This window comes from Diachasma alloeum, unplaced genomic scaffold (assembly GCF_001412515.2).
Source record: "Diachasma alloeum isolate Michigan unplaced genomic scaffold, Dall2.0 Dall_scaffold_00289, whole genome shotgun sequence".
Taxonomy (NCBI): Eukaryota; Metazoa; Arthropoda; class Insecta; order Hymenoptera; family Braconidae; genus Diachasma; species Diachasma alloeum.
In genome coordinates this window covers 1,217,423-1,238,469 of record NW_021680428.1, presented here as the reverse complement: position 1 = coordinate 1,238,469, position 21,047 = coordinate 1,217,423, and the positions used below count along the sequence as shown (strand labels likewise).

General features: G+C 37.7%; 2 protein-coding genes across 3 annotated transcripts in view; one reads left to right on the top strand and one right to left on the bottom strand.

Moving 5' to 3' along the window:
* LOC107038844 (V-type proton ATPase catalytic subunit A) overlaps positions 1–5,386 on the top strand; it is an 11,129-nt gene extending 5,743 nt beyond the window's left edge. Inside the window, exons 2-5 of the mRNA XM_029126165.1 lie at positions 1,481–1,775; positions 1,827–2,125; positions 2,520–3,143; positions 4,154–5,386. Of these exons, the coding sequence (XP_028981998.1) occupies positions 1,481–1,775; positions 1,827–2,125; positions 2,520–3,143; positions 4,154–5,386 (2,451 nt within the window). The remainder of the gene's footprint in view (positions 1–1,480; positions 1,776–1,826; positions 2,126–2,519; positions 3,144–4,153) is intronic.
* A 2,290-nt stretch (positions 5,387–7,676) lies between these two features.
* Positions 7,677–13,070, bottom strand: LOC107038860 (protein obstructor-E). 2 transcript variants are annotated; one of them, XM_015258171.2, is made up of 4 exons: positions 12,912–13,070; positions 11,965–12,366; positions 9,061–9,274; positions 7,677–8,201 (listed from the first exon to the last, which is right to left on the bottom strand). In XM_015258171.2, the coding sequence occupies exons 1-4, from the start codon at positions 12,949–12,951 to the stop codon at positions 8,141–8,143; spliced, it is 717 nt and encodes a 238-aa protein (XP_015113657.1). In that variant the 5' UTR covers positions 12,952–13,070; the 3' UTR covers positions 7,677–8,140. The 2 variants fall into 2 exon arrangements, with proteins under 2 accessions (XP_015113657.1, XP_015113656.1); XM_015258170.1 differs by lacking the exon at positions 7,677–8,201 and adding an exon at positions 8,699–8,871.
* Between the last annotated feature and the right edge of the window lie 7,977 nt (positions 13,071–21,047).

The window sequence follows — 21,047 nt, the reverse complement described above, 5'->3', positions numbered from 1 at the left end:
GATTTTTCAAAAATTTATTTTAAAAAAAGTACTAACTAGCAAATGTTTTTTATTAGCTCGCAATTTTCTTCAAAACTACTTCAATGAGGAAAAAAATAAAAATTTGGAATATCTATACATGAGGGGCTAATTGATCGGATCTCACCCGGGGCTTTAATTGACAAAATCTGGCAACCCTGGCTCGGGTGCCCTCTGGGGGTCATTGAATTAAGGATTATGCGACCGCGTGGCCGGTTTAATAATGCGACGTCGTGGAAAAAGGAAATTAAGGAGCGGGAAATAGAATGATAGCAATTTGGCTCGGTCATGCAATCGGATGGGGACAGATTGATAATACGGTTGTTTTTTGTTTATTTGTGGATGCCGCTGAGGTATTCCGGTTTAGGGACTGGGCGGGGTATTCCGATAATCTATCGTGATTTACGATGTCTCGGAATAACACGGTACCGCCTGACTCGAGGACGATTAAGGAATCGCGGAGGTTTGGGGGGCGGTTATTACGGGGGAATTTAATGACTCATCGGGAGGGCCGGAGGTCTTATTCAAGTTGAAAAGGATTAAATCGCTAATTGAGTTAAGGGGGTGCGTATTGGTTGACCGAATTTTGAAGTTTCAAGGACGAAATTGGGGGAATTGCAAGCTTTTAGTTGGGTATTGCGTGGTTTATTATTTATTTTCGGAATAGTTTGAGGGTTTGAAGGATTTAATTTGATTTCTTATTTTAAATGGCTGAAGAAAATTTATGTCGACAAATGGAATTTTCGAAATTTTACGCGATTCTTAAAGATTTTTTTTTTATTTTGAAAATTGCAAAAAATATTTTTTTCAATGTCTGGAAAAAAATGATAAATTTTAGTTGTTGATAAGGATTTGTAAAAGTTTTGAACAATTTTTGAGTTCTTTAGGAAGTTTTATGCATTAGAAGACAAATTGGATTTTTTTTTAAATTTTCCAAAACTCAAAAAAATGAAAAAAACATGTTTAAAAATTTCAAAAATTACAAAAAAATGTTTTTCCAATTCAAAAAACGAAAAAAAACGTGAAACAATTCTTTAAAAAATGTTTTTTTTTGTTTCAATTTCAAAATTGCAAAAAATATTTTTCTCAATGTCAATTCTAGTATCAATTTTATTTTTTGACAAGAGGTGGTAAAAGTTCTAAAAATTGTCAAGAAAAAAGAAATTGTTTCAGTTGATTAAAAAGTTTTAAGCATTAGAAAACAAATTGGATTTTTGTTCAATTTTTCTAAAACTCGAAAGATTAAAAAAACATGTTTTAAAATTTCAAAAATTACCAAAAAAATTAAAAAATCATTTTTCCAATTCCAATAACAAAAAAACCTCAAACAATTCTTAAAAAAAAGACTGTTTGCAAAATCTAATTTGAATCACTTTTTTAAATTGTCTCACGCAATTTAATTCCCAAATAATTGAAATAAATTCAGCTAATTCTTGTTAAATTATTATGAAATTTTATCCAGGCCCTAGAAATGAGTCCGAACGATAAGAACGCCCTCTTAGCGAGGAGCAAGTGTTACCTCCTCCTGGGAGAGCCGCAGAAGGCCCTGGAGGACGCTGAGGCGGCGTTGAACGAAAAAGTCAAAGACCCTGGGAACGCACGGGCCATGTACTACAAAGCCGAGGCACTTTATCACCTAGGAGACTTTGAATTGAGCCTCGTTTATTACTACCGCGGTATGAGGATTAGACCGGAGTTTGATCAATTTCGTCTGGGTGTGCAAAAGGCCAAGGAGGCCATTCAAAACATCCTAGGAGGTGTGTAGCTAATTTTTATTACCCGATAAATTCTCAGTGAATGCATTTCAGACAACAGTGTGCCCATTAAAATCGATCCCGCTGCGAGGGTGGAGGAGATTAATAAAACTGAGGCTGCGAAAATTCCCGCCAACTTGGAGATCCCCGAAGACCCGGCGCCGACGGCTGCGAAGGAGCCGGAGAGATCGACGAGTGCTGATAAACCGATGAGTGAGTCCTCGGGGGATAAAAGGAGACTGTCGTCGCAGAGCAAACGGAAGAATAATTGCCCTAATTTACTGGGACAGCTCAATGTGGACAAAAAGTATCTTCAGGACTTATTGAAATGTCCAGGTAATTTAATTATTCATGTGATCAGCGAATTTTTTCAGTATTTGTTTCATCCACACAAAAAATTCAGATTTTCCGTTTGTCCAGGGGCTGTCCAGGCGGCTGGCAAAGCCTGAAAGTTTGACGGCTTTGCCAGCCGTTATCCTTTTTAATCGGGATGTTTCGTTTATTAGAAGGCAGAAAATATAAAAAAACTGACGTTATCCCTCTTAATTAGACTGGTTTGTCTAATACTGGGAGTCGTCTGTAAAAATTATAAAATTACGGAAAGTCATTCTTTTTCTCCGTAAATATTGCATTCACCCTCATTCCCACCCCCGCAAAAAAACACTATCGAATCGTTCTTCATTTATCAACCTCGCGTTCCTCTAAAAAATGGCGCTGGCCTGTGACGGTTGCAAATGGACCGGCAAGAAACGTCGAAAGTTCGTCTCAACCCACTTCCACCGGGAATGCACCCGCGAAGCCGAATACGGTTGCGTGATGGGTGTCTCCGGGCCGGTGGTGACAGCTGGCAAAATGTCAGGTGCAGCGATGTACGAGATAGTTAGAATAGGTCACAACAAGCTCGTCGGTGAGATAATCCGCTTGGAAAACGACACCGCGACGATCCAAGTCTACGAAGACACGAGCGGCGTAACCGTCGGCGAGCCGGTCCTCAAGACAGGTTCCCCTCTATCAGTGGAGTTGGGTCCCGGGATCCTCGGGGGTATATTCGACGGCATCCAAAGACCCCTGCAGACCATAGCAGAAGTATCAGGCAAGATATTCATCCCGAAGGACATCCACTTGCCCCCCATCAACAGAGGATCCCTCTGGGACTTTCAGCCCTTCAACCTCCGGGTAGGATCCCCAGTGACTGGTGGCGACATCTACGGAGTCGTCTTCGAGAATACTTTAGTCAAGCACTACATGATGATCCCCCCGAAGTGCCAGGGACAGGTCACCTACCTCGCCCCTCCAGGAAGCTACAACGTTGACGACACTATTCTCGAGATGGAGTTCGAAGACGAATGCACGGAGTACTGTATGCTCCAGGTCAGTGATAGAAAGGACTATGTTGGAATATGGGATGCAGGTTACGGAAGTAAATAAGTTGAATCAGTTTAACCAGAGCAATGATACCATTTATTAGAGACGTGCTTTCTCTCTGAGAGCCGTCGAGGAACTAGACTCAAAATCAAATAACTAATAAGCAATACGCATATCCACCACAAAGGGGATAAAGGAGAACAGTCGTTTCTTTCATTCTCTTGAGTTCGTCATTTGTTTATATGACGCTAAATAAACAATCAGCTTCAGAGAGTCGTATAGACCTCCCAAGCATCTCTCATTTATACCAATGTGACGTGTGGAGATATTCACACGTCGATTTTATTCAATTAATATTTTCTAGATAGAAAAAGTCCCAAATGCTCAATAAGCAGTCTCACGGTGACACCTGAGTCCAGCTTCTCAGAATGGAGCTGTTTGATTGTCTTAGCCATTGTCAGTGATGGACATATGGCCGTGTTAGTTAGAAAAACCGTGAGAACACTTATTTAGCATTTTCGGCCAGCAACGACTTTGAAGCTCTGGAATAGGGCAGAGTACGGCAGGAGTTGAAGATGGACGGACGTCCTCTCCTAGCCAAAAATCTATAGTAGATCCGCGTCGAAACCGAACCCATTTAACAGTTGATTTTATACTTTACCTATCTATTCAATATACTGTCAATTATTAATGTAACAGTGGTGCTCGATTGTTTTATACGAAGAATACCTAATCAAATCCTATCCTAGTCGCGTCACGTTAGATCTTGAGAGAAATCCGCGTGAGCTCTGACCGTAGCTAGTTGAGCAAAAGTTTTTGAGTCGACTGGTGACTCAATTAAGGGAGGTAGAAAACCTCTCACGTCACACCAACTACGTCACTCTTGATAATTTAATTAATTATTTTGGTATATTTCAACAGACTAAGTATCTATCGACTTTGTACTTGATGTCAAGTGCTTGTGTGCTCAAGTATTTAGACCTCAGTGAATCTTACTTTGCCCATCACTACTGCAGATCTGGCCCGTCAGAACCCCTCGTCCCACCTGCGAGAAGCTCCCAGCCTCCCACCCCCTCCTGACTGGTCAGCGAATCCTCGACTCTCTCTTCCCTTGCGTCCAGGGTGGAACCACAGCCATCCCCGGTGCTTTCGGCTGTGGGAAGACAGTCATCTCTCAATCCTTATCGAAATACTCCAACTCCGATGTGATCGTCTACGTCGGCTGCGGCGAACGGGGGAACGAGATGTCCGAGGTCCTCAGAGACTTCCCAGAATTGTCTGTCGAGGTTGACGGCTCCACCGAATCCATCATGAAGCGGACGACCCTCGTCGCCAACACATCGAACATGCCTGTCGCTGCTAGAGAAGCTTCCATCTACACTGGCATCACGATTGCCGAGTACTTCAGGGACATGGGGTACAACGTCTCGATGATGGCGGACTCGACGTCCAGGTGGGCAGAGGCTCTCCGGGAGATCAGCGGACGGCTCGGAGAGCTCCCAGCGGACTCCGGGTATCCGGCTTATCTGCGGGCGAGGCTGGCTAGCTTCTACGAGAGGGCTGGCAAGACTCTCTGTCTTGGGAGTCCTAGGCGGGAGGGATCCGTCAGCATCTTGGGGGCGGTGTCACCTCCAGGAGGCGACTTCTCCGATCCCGTGACAAGTGCTACTCTGGGAATCACTCAGGTCTTCTGGGCGCTTGACAAGAGACTAGCGCAACGGAAGCACTTCCCGGCTGTCAACTGGCTGATGAGCTACAGCAAATATCTGAAGACTCTGGACGATTTCTATGACGAACATTTTCCGGGATTTGGCGATCTCAGGAAGAGGACGAAGGAGGTCCTGCAGGAGGAGGAGGAGCTCAATGAGATCGTCCAGCTCGTGGGGAAGGGGTCGTTGTCGGAGACTGATAAGGTCGTGCTGGAGGTTTCTAAGATGCTTAAGGATGACTTCCTTCAGCAGAATAGCTACTCCGCTTATGATAGGTTCAGCCCGTTTTATAAGACCTTCGGGATGCTGAAGAATATCATGAAGTTTTATGATTGCTCGATGGAAGCGGTGAAGAGCGCGGACAGGACGGGGCAGAGGATCACTTGGGAGGGGGTCAAGGACATTATGGGACCGATCATTTATAGACTGAGTTATATGAAGTTCATGGATCCGATCAAGGATGGGGAGGAGAAGATCAATAAAGCTTTTGGGAGGATCTATGAGGATATGGCTCAGGCTTTTGAGATGCTTCATCACTAGGATTGAATTTTTTCATGAGGTTGTTGCAATTTGTGAATGCTATATCCTGTTTTATTACTTCTATTCACAAAGTGCTGTGATGATTTGGGAGGGGGGCGTAGGGGAAAGTGGAACGCTAGGCAAAGCGGAGCGCTTGTTTATTGGGTCAAGTGGACAGGACGGGCCAGAGGATCACTTGGGAGGGGGTCAAGGACACTATGGGACCGATCATTTATAGGCTGAGTTATATGAAGTTCATGGATCCGATCAAGGATGGGGAGGAGAAGATCAATAAAGCTTTTGGGAGGATCTATGAGGATATGGCTCGGGCTTTTGAGATGCTTCATCACTAGGATTGGATTTTTTCATGAGGTTGTTGCAATTTGTGAATGCTATATCCTGTTTTATTACTTCTATTCACAAAGTGCTGTGATGATTTGGGAGGGGGGCGTAGGGGAAAGTGGAACGCTAGGCAAAGCTGGGGGATGGGGCAGAGGATCACTTAGGAGGGGGTCAAGGACACTATGGGACCGATCATTTATAGGCTGAGTTATATGAAGTTCATGGATCCGATCAAGGATGGGGAGGAGAAGATCAATAAAGCTTTTGGGAGGATCTATGAGGATATGGCTCGGGCTTTTGAGATGCTTCATCACTAGGATTGGATTTTTTCATGAGGTTGTTGCAATTTGTGAATGCTATATCCTGTTTTATTACTTCTATTCACAAAGTGCTGTGATGATTTGGGAGGGGGGCGTAGGGGAAAGTGGAACGCTAGGCAAAGCGGAGCGCTTGTTTATTTGGTCAAGCGCTCCATGAACTTCTATTGGAATTCTATGGATTTTTTCTATAGAATACTTTCGTTGAACCTTTCTATTGAACGAAACGCGCTGATAAGTTTTTTAAGTAGTAGATATGCAATGGAATTTTCTGGCGAATTCGCAGGTTTTTCTAGAAATATTTGATTTATCGTTTCAGATGTGAAAGCAGCTCATCAGGAGTCAGCTCAGCACATAACAAAGTACGCGGAGGAAGGCATATCATTTCTGAAAAATCGTCAAGAATTCTGGCGTCAGCAGCGTTCAGCTCCCCTGAAGTGATAAGCAATTTTTAATTATTTTCTCTTTACTAGTTGATGAATGAGGATTGATTGTTACAATGTACCTAAAAATAGAGTTCAAGGTTTATCGTTTTGCGTTAACAATCGCTGTGTATCTGGAACTTTCATCCGTGTCTATTATCCCAATCGATTTGAACTAAACCTTAAAACTCATCAATTGTTCTAATACGCCTGCATGTGAAATCGGATGGTGAAATCTTAATGTTCCAACATGTGGAACGAATGTGGAGCGGAATTCAAGGATTTCGACGGTACTTCATCAAGCGCAAGGGGAAAATGCGTCTTGTCAGATAGAAGTTCTAGTTGCTTTCGCCGAATCATCGACGCGTGGAATTGACTTGAAACGATAAATCGGTGGAATAGCACTTCGTTTATAATGATACTAGACCGGACGCGAGCGCATGATCTATCACCTCATTTACTTGGGCGAAATTTTATGTACTCATATATGCGGAAATGCATATGCATAAATTTTTTGCATTGTGAAAAATTTATGCATTTCTTTGAAATTTTGCGTTTTTTGTAATGCATAAATGCATTATAAAAATGAAGGATAAGTCAGAAATTAGTGAATGATTTTGATTTTTTGGTCAATTGCTTTCAACTTTTCAAAGTAGCCCGATCAATACCCGTAATTGTTGAAAATAAGGGAAGCGTTAGGAATCGATTTTCTAGAAACGTGAACTATTTTCTTGAATTGTTCCGGAAATTCGAGAATTCTCTAGAAAAATTGAATAACTTTCTAAATTTTTCTCGAACGAAAAAAATTGACATTTTTGGAGAACAAAATGGAAGAGAATCAAATTTATGCGATTCGCGAAAAAAGAAAATGAAAGAAATTGCAATTAGTGATTCACGAAAGGAAATGATGAGTGAAAATACAGAAGGAAGAATTACTTAATTTCGCGCATGTTAGACATGAGAAAAATGCCAAAGAATAATTTGTGAGTCTCAAGAATTTGAAAATACCGCACGTTTTTATCGACCAACTTCACGCGACCCATTGAAGTTTCGATATATTTCAAGATCGCACAACTTCACGAAACTCTCATCTTTTATAATGCCACATCAACTTTCTACAAATAATTTTTTTTCTTTTGCCCTCATGTATTGAAAAAAATGAAAGAGACAATTTAACTCGAGAAAGACATTTTTATTCACTTTCGTTTGAGCAGATGACACAAATTACGATTTCTAAATTATATTTTCATTTATTTACACGACTACAATATAAAGGCACAATACAAAAGAAGAAAATATTTTAATTTAATTTGTTTTAGAATTTCACACTAATGAATTGGTAAAATTGAAACAATTTTTCCGTGAACATCTCTAAATTAAAAAGAGATAAAAGTTCACTCATGAAAATATTATCATCTCCCATAAATATCTAAGATATTCACTAAAAAATAAAATGTGAAGTCCGGGAGAAATTGAATTTTCTCGTCTTACCACTTCACCACTGAACGAAATAACCGAAAAAAAACGCTTCTCAGGTGAATTAGAGAGCGTGACTGATAATCCACACACGAAGCAGTGATTTATATCCACGAAAACCATTTCTCTCTCGATTCGTTATCTGCCGTCGTTCCCGATGAGACTTATCTCCATCGTGTTGATTATTATTTTCTCTTTTTTTTATTCTATCGCTGTCATTACTTCCTGTAGCCAAGTTTGCGCAGCGCCTTCAGGTCCACATCGCCGTAGTAATCCTCGCTGGAGTAATTTCAGTCATTTCGATAAAAATAGAAGAAACAGAAAATAATTAACGAGTGATTCTTCAAGTACGATTGAACACAGACAAGTGTTAGATCACCCAGTGAGCGACATTTTCCGTTCCACTTCCATCCGTTGAAATTCTATGATTCCTCACCTCTCGTTAACACAACAATTAGCTCAACATGCAATTAAATAATTAAATAATCATCTGGAATTAGGGAAGAGTGCAGTGCGAGACACCAGGAGTTTGAATTGTTTTTCTAGTTTTATTCTTTTTGTCATTTTATTTTACGAAATTTTGTCTTGTTTCATCGTCAAATTAAAAATAAAGTGAGGAGGAGTTGAGGGAGAGGGAGAGGGGGATTGTTGAGTCGAGAATGAACTCTTTTTTTTTCTTCTAATTAAATCTTCACAGCTTTGGCACTCCAGTGTTATTGATTCTCGACTCACTCGGGAGTTGGGTTTTTGGAATGTGAATGAATTTGTTGCTTTGATCTTTAGAATGGGAGATGGATTTTATTCTTGATTGGGTGAGGGTCTTGGCACTGGCGTTGGCCTGGGTTTAGCCTGTGGTTTAGCCACCCTCGACTCTCCAGAGCCCTGAATACCAGCCAGCAGTTCACTCTTCCTGATGCTCTTGAGGTCCAGGTCACCATAGTAATCCTCACTGTGGATCAGACGAGACAGGGGATCAGGATGAGGTCATGCATCAATTTTTTGTGCTATAATGTATGTGCGTACGTGCGATTCATGAATAATGTTTTAGCGAACAAATGGGGGGCAGGCTGATAGTTAGACCCGGGGGGGGGGAAACAGTTAATTGATTAATTTAGTATTCGTGGGGGGGGGGACTCACCATCCGGGAACGTCTTCGGGGTCTTCGCAGGCGCCACTGCCGTCAGAGTCGCCGATCTTGAAGACCGTGCCGATCGGGCAACCGTATTCACGCGCTATTCCCTCGAGACAGATGTAGTACTTTCTGCAGTCGTCTGGGTGAGCGTGACGGGAGAAACTTCCGGATGCTCCCGCCACTTCACCGGCTGCGGGACAACTGAAACCTCCGGCTACTTCTGCAGAAAAATTAATAATAAGGTTTTTAGTTTAGGAAATTCGGGTGGAAATTGCGAATTTTTGGCAGCCGACATTGTGCCGACATTGCGCCGACGTTGGCAGCCAACGTTGTCGGGTAATATTGCTCTGACGGTAGCTGCCGACATTGCCCCGACACTAGCCCAACATTGGCCCAACGTAGGCAGCCAACATGGGGCCAACGTTGGCAGCCAACACTGCCCCAACATTGGCCCAACGTTGGCAGCCGACATTGCCCCAACATTGCCCCAACATTAAAATTTTTTACCTTTCCCTGAATACTAAAACTAATAATTTGGTGTTCAACAATTTTTTTTTCAACAACAGATGCTGCAATCAATCCCATGATTGAACCCGATTAAAATAACATTGTGAAAAATATTTTAAATCACAACTTAATTCATTTAAACAATCATTTTTTAGTTATCCTGACGCAAAAAATTGAAACTTCCGAATTTGACGAATACAATGCCTCCATTCGGAAGCAAAAATAAATTTACAAAAATCTTGTGTCTTTCGCGATATCGTTTGCAGGTTCATAAGACCTCGAATTCACGCGTCTAATTTTATTACTGAATAAAATAATTTACAGTGTTTACTATAGCTAATTTCGCCCGCTTTCTAACGACACTCGGACATTTATTTTCCATTCCCTGAGATATAAGCGTGAATTAAACGTGTTAAATAACACTATCGCCACTATCTGATCTGAATACTAATTTGTTACGTATTGAAGGGAACATTCGGTGAATTTATAATGTCAGAAGGAGTTTCTTTCTCCAAAAATGGGAATTATGCAATCGGTTTTGGCGTTCGGCGAAGCATTCATTATGTTCATTATTTCTTTGGGAGAACTTGAATGCGTCGAGTTTAGTTTTCGTCTTTTGAAATTTGAAGTAATCATTATGGAATTTTTAAAGTTTACGGATTTACATGAAATGTGCATCAGGCAATTTTTGGAAACTTAGTATAGAAATTTGAAAGATATAGAAATCATGGGACGGGCTAAAGTCAGGGGAAGAAATTTAGGTAAAGAAATGAATCCCGGAAAAATGAATTTTTCCGAGGAAATTTAATTTTTTTTTTAATTCAAACCTGAAATTCAACGATCGAAACCAAATTTATCATACTTCCTAAATTAATAAGAGATTCCATGAATGATTTGATCTTGAATTCAATGAAAATTCATATTTAAAATTGACTTGCAAATACTGCACAAATTTAAAAAAAATTCAACTTTTTTTTAGCGGAAATTTCCGGTTAACTTTTAGGGAATTTTCATCACATTTTATTTCCACTGGTATTCCGAGGAATTTCGTCATTGAAAATTCAGAATTTCATGAAAAATCAATGAGAACTGTAGACTCTGGTACATTTTTTTGATGAAAATCACAAAAAATCAGGAAAATTGCGGCAAATAAATTCTTGAATTTTCAATCAATTTGAAATTTAGCATAATTCAACTACAAAATGTAAAATTTTAGTGAATTTTCCCTCAAATATAAAATTCCATATTTTCTCCCCCTAAATCCAATTTCTCACAAAATTCGTTGAAAGTGAAATTTCATTTTTCACTCATTCATCTTTCAAAATTGAAAAATCAACCCTCTAAACTCAATTTCCAAAATTTCACACGTTTAAAACTGACATACAACTGCGCCATAAATTCCAAAAATTTCAACTCCATTTGTCGCCCGACATTTTTCTCTGAGAAAAAAAAAAATTCATATTTTTCAAAAAAAAAATCCCAAATCGCTTCTACAAACTGTTAGGAATTAATTCCACAAAAAAAGTATTCTCAAGAAAAATGCACTTATCCTACTTCACCAATTCCCCGCAGAATTCAAAAAAATTTCCAAGAAATAGTAGATTTCAGGACGAGTGCCATGGGGTTTTTACTCGCGTGGAGTTGACTTCCGCGCCTTTGGCTCGGACTGGCCAACCACGCGATTAAAAAAACCCCATGGCCCTATTCGTAAACGATATTATTCCCTAGTGATTTTCACTTTTACGAGTTTGGAGAAGATCAGTACAAAAAAATCACTAGCGAAGTGATCAAACGGTTCAAGTCAATTCAGTCTTCAGTTGAATTTTCCAGAAATATCTCCGAATTTAAGCGAGATAACGAAATTTTCATAATAACCTTTTTTGTAGAGCAAATCTAGTCCTACCAAAAAGGTCATAAGAAAAATTTTGCTATCTCCCCTAGATTTCGAGATATTCATTGAAAACTGGCCAAAAGCCAAAATCGATTCAGTCTTCAGTTGAATTTTCCAGAAATATCTCCGAACTTAAGCGAGATAGTGAAATTTTCATAATAACCTTTTTTGTAGAGCGAATCTAGTGCTACCAAAAAGGTCCTGAGAAAAATTTTGCTATCTCCCCTAGATTTCGAGATATTCATTGAAGATTGACCAAAAGCCAAAATCGATTCAGTCTTCAGTTGAATTTTCCAGAAATATCTCCGAACTTAAGCGAGATAGTGAAATTTTCATAATAACCTTTTTTATAGAGCGAATCTAGTGCTACCAAAAAGGTCCTGAGAAAAATTTTGCTATCTCCCCTAGATTTCGAGATATTCATTGAAACCTGGCCAATGGCCAAAATCGGCTTAAATCGTTTGACCCCTTCGCTGCTGATACGTTTTCCACGAAAAAAAAAAATTACTCACCTTCATTTCTGCATTCTGGCACTTGATCCGCCCACATGCAAACCCGCGCCTCCCTGTCGTACGCAAGTCCAGGGCTGCACTGATACCTGGAGGCCTCGCCGTTCCAGCAGTTCCAGAACGTGTCACATTTCTTATCATCAGCGAAAATCCCATAGAGCCGTTCACAGTGTGGAGTAGAAATCGGTGGCTCCAACTGCGTCCTCTCGCCGCACTCAACATTGTGAATGTAATCACAATTTTCAGTCAAAAATTTTGAGTCTGATGCGTCAAATGCCAGACCATTGCCGCAAGTCTTGAGCTCAGCCACGTTGTTGTCACATTTCCAGTATTTGTCGCATGATATGTGATGGGGGTAGAATCCAAAGTCATCCGGACATTTGAATGAATCCTGTGCACTTGACCCTGAAAGTAAAATTAATTCAATTAATAATACATGACCATTTATTATTTTCATTCGCGAGTCGCTTTTTCCTCGGGCTTTTGAAGGGCGTTTGGGGTGCAGTCGAGAGTGTCCAATATATGGAAATAAAATCGAGAATATGGTCTTATGTAAGGGGCACAAAGACTTTCGCCGAGGTACTTTCACTCGCCAAACCGACAGTGTACCGGATTCTTCTCAGCATCCCGTTCACTCCGCGGTATCAATGATCTCGATGATGCATCGACTGCTAATCCATCTCAAAATTCCCTCCCATCGAATTAAAAAAAAAATACTTCAAAATTCTATTCACGAAAGCGAAAAAAATCACATTTTTCTTTTCGATACTTCACGACTTTTTAAAAACGATTTAAAAACAATTCACGACGAGTGGAAAAATAGATAAAAAATCGATCACTTGATTTTAATTGGAAAAAGGTCGACTTCCTCGGAGACGTCACACGATGATTTTCGATTAATTAAGTAGTTCACACACAATGCGGCACATTCACTGGTTTTGTCTACGTACCAGCTACGAGGACAGCGGCAACAACGATGAACGTCTTCATGATTAATATTTTTTTTCTTGACAACTAATTTTTAAATTAAGGGGAAATATAATACAAAAATAATAGAACTGTTCGGGAGAACTTTCTTTTTTTTATCAGGGCACTGGTTATCCCCCTGGTTAAGGAGAACTCTGTGTTGGCGCCCTGCCGGTCTTCAGGCTTTATATAAGTCATTGGTCACGTGTCGTTCCCCTTCCCGGGGTTTACGAACGCATTGACGAGACCGTCATGAAGAGGTTTATCCAGCGCCATTGGGGCCCACCTTCTTCGTCCCTATGGCTTCGTACCTGTGGAACGATGTACCTTGGGGGAGAAGAGGGGCTTATGAAAATGCCATCCTTGAGTCTCTCGTCTAGTCGTTGCACCCAGAGAAATAATTTATTTAAATAAAATACGGTTTGTTTGAAGGAAATGAATAAGTTTATTTAAATAGTACGAAATAAACTTCTCATTTAAGGAAAATACGGTTTATTTTAATGAAATGAGTAAGACTTTTTGAATAGGAGGAAATAAAGTTTTTATTTGAGGATATTCAAGCACTTCAGCTATTTTTTCTCCAGTGAAATGCTTTTCTACTTTTTTAGTCGAACGTTAGAGCTTTTATTTGAGCTCCATTTAACCTCAAGTTTCCGGATATTTTAGAATGATTTTATTATCTAAAATTTGCAGGTCTGAATTTGAATCTCGATATTGAATCGTTTGAAAACATTTTCAAAATCTGAAAAAATAGAATAGAATAAGAAGATTGATGAAATAATTAAAAAATTGCAATTTTTAAAAATTACAAGCGTTTTTTATAAATAATTTGTAAACAATCAATTTTTCACTGCAAAAATCATGTGTTCGGAATCAACAAATTTTAAACAATTTCAATTATTTATTTATCCATACCAAATGTTTAAAAAAATAATAATTCTGAATATTCATGATTTTTTTAAATTTTCGTTTAGTTGAGGTGCTGTTTGTATCAAATAAATGATTTTTTAATTATTAATGAATATTCATTTAATCCAAATAAATTCTTCGTTGATAATAAGTAAATGAAGATTTTTCTCATAGTAAGAACATTTTTTAATTTAAACTAAATACCGTTTTTCTTCGAACTTGAGAAAAATGCAATAATTATTGAGAGCGAATCAGTCGAAATGAAACGAACTTTTTCTACATATGACACGCGAATACAGTTGAAACATAATTTCGAATTTCCTTTACAAAAAAATGAAAATGTGATTTTCTTAAAATGAAAAAACTATTCATTTGCAACGAATAAAGTGTTTATTTGATTTTAATAAATGATTCATTTAGAATAAATAAATTATCTCCCTGAATTTCATAAAAATTTTAATTGAAATTAATCAATTGTTTATTTGATATAAGTAATCCTTTTTTTTGAAACAAGTAAATAATTTCAAATAACGATTTTTAATTGATTCAAGTGAACAATTTTTCTGGGTCTAGGCTTTATTTCTTGCTGTTAAGAGTAAAAAGCAACATAAAAACGCAAATCCATGAATTATTTTTATCCTAAATTGAATTCACGTTGACAGTTTGAATTGTTCAGATTTGTTTTTTTTCGAAAAAAAAATTGGGATTAAATCTAACCACCGGAATTTCGGAATTTTTTTGTCGAGATTGGACGAAAAAACGAGGGATTTTTATTTTTCATCCCATTACTGGTTTCAGAAACGAGTTCGTCGCAGATTCAACGTCTGGGTCATCACTGAATTGAAATGTCAATTTTTTTAGGGATTGTTCTTCTACATTTTTCCTAGAATAGATGTCTGACGTAATCTCAGAAGTCGTAGGATTATTATAGAATTCCGAGGAGTTTTAATTTCTTTTTGAGCATTGGATTTGTTTTTTTGGAATTAAATAGGGAAACCTAGCGCTTTCTCTGAGAAATTCTGTTGAATTTCTATTGAAGGTCTTTTAGAATTTCATTAGAGAATTCGATGATCTTCCTTGGGTTGATTTCTTTTGAAAATTATTATTCTTTTGACATTTTTCAAATCGTAAATGTTATTTTTTCAAGTTTTTTCCGTTCAATCTTACTCGTTTCTCATTAGAAACTAAAATTAAAAAAAAAGGAAAATTTATGATCGAGAATTTCTGATAGAATGTCAATAGAGTTCTAATAAAACTCCAATCAAATTCGTAGAGAAATCGTGTTTTCTATTTAATTATTTTATACTTGAGAGGATAAAATGTCACATGCTTTTATTTAAGAATTTTTTCGTCGAGAATACATTAAATTTTAGAAAATTCGGAGGCGATTTATAGATACTAATTAGATCTAATATTTTTTTAGCTATTTGTTTCTTAAAGATGCCGAATTTAGAAACATTATTCGATATTACAATTCGACAAGCAAAAAACAATAGAATTTTTTTTTTTCATCATTTGTTGAACAATTGAAGAAAAAAATCGGAACATTTTTATTTATTGAGTGATTTCATAAAATATTTCCCGATCAAAATTTCTATTAAACAAATTCGCAAAAAATCTACAAAATTTATTAATAACAAAATTTTTAGTAGAAATCCAGCAGATGCATAATTTTTAATAAATTAGCAATAATTGTTCAATTAAAAATAATTATTTAATCTAATAATAGTTCATAACCGTCAACTTTTCAATTTCCTAAATTAAATGAAAATATCAAATTTTCATTAATTTTTTGTTTTACAATTTTTTAAAATAAATTTCTGATGTAATTTTCGAATGCGTGATAATGATCATGAAATTTTCATAAAAAATTTTTTTTTCAGAAAAAAATAGTCCACTGATGATTGCCCGTGGAGCAGTTCTCGAGTTATTAGTTTTGTCCGAACAATCATTTCCTACCAATTACCCAAAAAATAATTATTAAATCGGCTTCACTCTTTTACGCCCCAATTACAACAAAATTGGTCCTGTACCTTCCTGAGTAATAGCCTTGAGTGTGAGTATCTTTATAAGAGAAAGCAGGGCTAAATGGATCAGTTTCAATGGTCAGTAACTCAAAATCGAGAGAGTTAAATGCCAAAGAATCTTGCGTCATTTTCAATACATTTTTTTGACTTTGAAATGAGGCGGAATTCGACTCATTCATGGTGTTGTATTCGAAGTTGTCAACGATTTTAAAAAACCCAGTCTGTAGGTGGATCATTGTGCCACAATTTCATGAACTATTCTATTCATATATTCCTGTATGAATTAAGGATGTCCAAGTATCTTTTACAGTTTAGTCTTTTACTTTTAGTCTTTTACTATAGATTCAACCGTTTTCGTTGAATCTATAATGTAAAAGTGTCATTAAATTTACATTTTGCGCAGAATTATTATTTTTTGAAACATTCGTTGTTTATAAATAAACAATTTAAATTGTTTAAACTTTCGGATTTTTTGTAAGTAAATAATAATTTATTTACAATTTAATTTTAATTTATAAATTTTATAAATAAATAATATTAAATAATTATTAAATTATAATTATTTATAATTTAATTTTAATTTATAAATTTTATAAATAAACAATTGACAATTATTTATTTATAAACATTATGCATTAAAATTGAATTATAAATAAATAATAAAAATTATAAATCAAAATTAAATTATAAATAAATAATTTACATTGTTTAAACTGCCAAAAGTCTTCCTTTTTTATCTTTATTTACACTTTTTGGTTTTTTTATTAACTCACACTTTATTTTATTCCTCACTGACACGTTTTACCTCGCGATATCCGAGATTAAAAACGAGAAAATATCCAAATAAGCGACTCGTCGTCATTATCTCCTGAAATAAAAGTCGGATGCATATCATCAATCTCACCGAAGTCATCGGGAAATATTAAACAGTTGATAATATGCATAAAAACTCCGCGAAATGTCCTATAAAATGCGAAGTACGTTGATGACATTGCGACTCCAATTTCACCTTCGATAACTCATTTTCATTCAGAATTCACGCCGCTCATATAAAGTCATTAAATTCCCATTTTCCCACTTCGATAATCGAATGAAGAAGGAACCAGGGGAATATTTCATCACTCAATTCATATTTTATCTCACTCAACCCAAAATGTCAGTTTTAACCATTCTCCTTTCATTCATAATTTCGTCGGATCAATGAATATTAAACTCAAGTATTCGGCGATAAATATCACCTCGAGAGAAGCCACCTCGACGGTCGGTACTTTTTTCAAACGTCTCGTCACCAACTGCGAAATATCACGCGTCGCGAATTACCAAGTTCCTGTTTGTCACTCGTGCAATGCTCCCCTTGAGAACTGAAAATAAAAGTTCAATCTCTCGGGAACATGTATCACCTCATTAAATGTAAATTACAGGGCGATTTCATTGCTCACTTCGCATTAAAAAAATAGCATTATCTTTTGGTGAATTGATAAAATTTAACAATCATGATTACTAAAATCATGCTTTTGCTACTTCTCTGCTTTTATTTTTCAATTTTTTATTCAAAAAATCTCCCGACAGGCGGGAAAATTCTTCTCAAAAGATTTTCGCTACGTTTCGGGCGAAAAAATATAAGAAATATTTTTTGGAAATTGTTCTTGTCACGAGAATAGGATAAAACGCGATGAGACGGGTTTGAGTGGAAGAAATAATTTTAAAAAAAGATTGAAAACGTGAGCTGATGATCTCTAGGCGCCGCCATATTGCCAAGTACTCTGGGAATCCCCGTTGCCTCGAAGCGATGGCAATATGGCGGCTTAGACCTGCGCCACCTGGAATTTTTAATAATTTTTTAAAATCATTCGTCACATTCAAATGAACCTCATTTCGTTTTATATTGATCCTTTATCGGGAACTATTCCACTCCAAGTTTTTAATTACTATTGAGTATTTTGTAATTACTATTTAATTAGATTAGTCCGTATTCTCTACATTACGTACCTCAGGAGTGGATAGGACCAGTTAGATTTTTCTACGAAGTAGAATGATTCTATTTCAAATAAAAAAACTGGTATTGTTATGAGATTCAAGATTTCACGTTTCCGTCAAGAATACGTAAAAAGTTGTCACCCTCGTTTAGAAATAAAACATTGAAAATATTTTTTTTATTCAATTTGGTATAGTTTAGTATGTGTATAGTATACGTATTTACATATAATGTGCTATATTATTTATTATCCTATAATATTTTAAATTTTGTTCTTTTTTTTCCTTTTCTTAAAATACAATAAACAATTTTTTCATACAGTATGTTATACATAATCATGCTGTATCACTCCCATCATCATTACTACTCCACAACATCAACCTTTTGCAATTGGATGCTCAGCCCAACTTCTCAATTTCATTAATTTCCGGGTTCTCCCGCCAACATGCGTGCGCTGCCACATTGGCACGCGCCTCGAAGTGACGGGGATTCCCCGAGCAATATGGCGGCTTAGACCAGCCATCACCTCGCATTTTTAATCATTTTTTAAACCGATTCATCCCCTTCAAATGAGGCTCATCTCGCTTTATATTGATCTCTCATTGAGAACAATTCCACTCTAATTTTTTAATTACTTTTTCGTGATCCGCTTTCGGAGAACGAATGGTATTAAGATTCTGCCGCCTTGCAGATGGTCTTCATCACCTTCTGAATGATGACATGAGTCGTAGAGTCAAAAGGGCATAAGTGGATAGTGTATAATACATAATGAACTCTTCATTTCTGAGATTGTAAAATCTAATAAACGACAGGATAAAATAATTTCAAGAATTTATCACGCTGTATCACCCCCACCATCATCACAACTCAACAACATCAGCCTTTTGCGGTTGGATGATTAACCCAACTTCCGTCATGGATTCTGAGTGAGAATGAGAGACATTTGTCCCCGGTTAATAAAAACCAAGGCCGCGAAACAAACCGCTGGACTCATAAAGTAAGAAGCATTTTAATATATGCGTACATGCCAGTTTCTGGACTTTCAGCGACAACGGATAACTTTCTCGCTTACACTCGAGCCTCGACGATCCAGTTTTCTTGAATAATTCCTCATGCGAATGATCAGCATGTTAAATGCCATGCCTTCCCATTAAAAAAAAAATAACCGCGGAAAAACGTTGAAATTAAATAACGCTCGGTATCATCGGAAAAGGAGTCCTCGTTCCAAAAAATTAAGTGTGATGGTCTTTCAGGAGCCTCCAAAATTCATTTAGGAGTACCGACACCATCGTCACGTGCGCTAGGACCGATAGGAATGTAAAATTGGTGTTGGAGGTGGACAAATTCAGACTGAACGATCCCGTAAGCCCGGAGAGACACGTCTGTCACATTTTAGTTTTATGAAACGACTGCACCTCTAGGGGCTTGGAGACAGGTGTCTCAGCCGGAAGCACAACAGTACCCGAATAATCATTCATTTCCGGGTTCTAACGGAATCACTGCAGTTTATATGAATTTCAATCGATTATTATGATAAGTGTTGGAATTGATTACATTGCGGGGCATTAACATATCATTTGTTTAGACATTTTTTACGATGAATTATTCAGAAATTCCTGGGTAATGAGGGAAGTAATGACACCAAGGACTCACAATGAAATTATTTATCGGAGCTCTCTTGGTGGAAAGAGTTGGATAACAAGATTAATGATTCTTATTGTTGGGTTGGATCGCTTGGTTCGTTGAATAGGAGCGAGGATGAAATTACGAGGGATAGAGCCGGCTTTGGTGGGATTTTCTATTGGAAATCTTCTCGACTTTCGAGACATTACGGACGCATTGATGCTGTAAAATTTGTTATTAAGGGAAAACAGAATTGCTCGAGAAAGTAATGTAAATAATCGATCAGAAGTGGGTTACTGGATGGCTGAGGAAGTTTGCTATTTTATGAGGTGTAGAATTAAATTTTTTTCAGTGGGGCTGCTTGGGAGATGTCATGACATGGGAGATGGCTATCGCGGGGTGTCACAGAGGGGATAATATATTTTTTATAGTAAATCAACGATTTGCGTCTGAATGGAATTCTTGTGAGGATGTATTTTGAATTTAATAAAAGGATTCATTGGATTCAACATTGGCCCAACGTTGGCAGCCAACATTGCCCCAACATTGGTAGCCAACATTGGCCCAACGTTGAGCCAACATTGCCTTAATATTCGCAGCCAACATGACCCCAACGTTGGTCGCCAACATTGTCCCGACATTAAGCCAACATTGTCCCAACATTAAGCCGACAGTGGCAGCCAACGTTGGGCCAATATTGGGCCAACGTTGGCGGCCAACATTGTCCTCCTGAAGCCAATATTAATTACTCTGACACTGAAAATTGGAAATTTCAGATTTTCCGAATACAATACTTTCGTTTAAAAACATTTTGAAAAAAAAATTGCGAAGAAATGTCATTTTTTAATCACATCAGATCAATCATAGTCAAAGCTACAAGACATTTACAAGACTCTTAACTCCGCGGCATTCAGACATTTGAGATTCAACCCAGTTCGCGTACTTCATAAATCAGTTCATAAATGATTTTATGAGCTCCACAATTAAACGTTTTCAATTGTGGCTGTTCAAACAGAAAACGCGCGCAGAGAACAACCAGAAAAATGAGAGAATTATTTGAAACCAAAAACAAAATAAAATAAACTCCAATAAAGCGAAACCTTTCAATGAAACCCCCCTTCCACAAAAAGTCAAAGTATTTGAAAAACCCCTCGGGCAAAAAAAATCCATTAATTACCCGCAAATGAAACCCATAAAAAAGTGAACTGTAATCGGTTATCGCGACTCTACTGGTGCGCGACATAACGTAACGTCTAGTGCCGTATTGTGCAATAGTAAATAAAAAAAAATGTTGAATCCACGGCGCATCTCCGGCGTCCTCGACTACTTCTTCTGCCTCGAAACCTCGAGCGAACCCTCACTATTTTCTACACAAGGAATAATGCAACGGTTTTTATCTTCGCCTGGATTTGAATCGAGTGAAAGTGACGAAGTCGTTGTGTACCGTACAGCATCCTAAGTGGATGCTGTATTGAGGTGGTACTCTAAAGGTGGAAAACTGACGGAGGCGGAGGACAATATGATGAATGCCTTTTTGGTGATGAAGGTGGCGGCGGGGACGGAGGGGCAGGGGAGGGCGGGGGGAG

Bases quoted from the DNA above. Each gene is read 5' to 3' on its own strand.
- LOC107038860 (XM_015258170.1), bottom strand. From the start codon at position 12,951: ATGAAGACGTTCATCGTTGTTGCCGCTGTCCTCGTAGCTG. The intron at 9,275-11,964 runs GTGAGTAATTTT...ATTTTTCTGCAG, and splicing joins GCCAGAATGCAGAAATGAAG to AAGTAGCCGGAGGTTTCAGT. The intron at 8,872-9,060 runs GTGAGTCCCCCC...TCTGATCCACAG, and splicing joins CCCGAAGACGTTCCCGGATG to TGAGGATTACTATGGTGACC.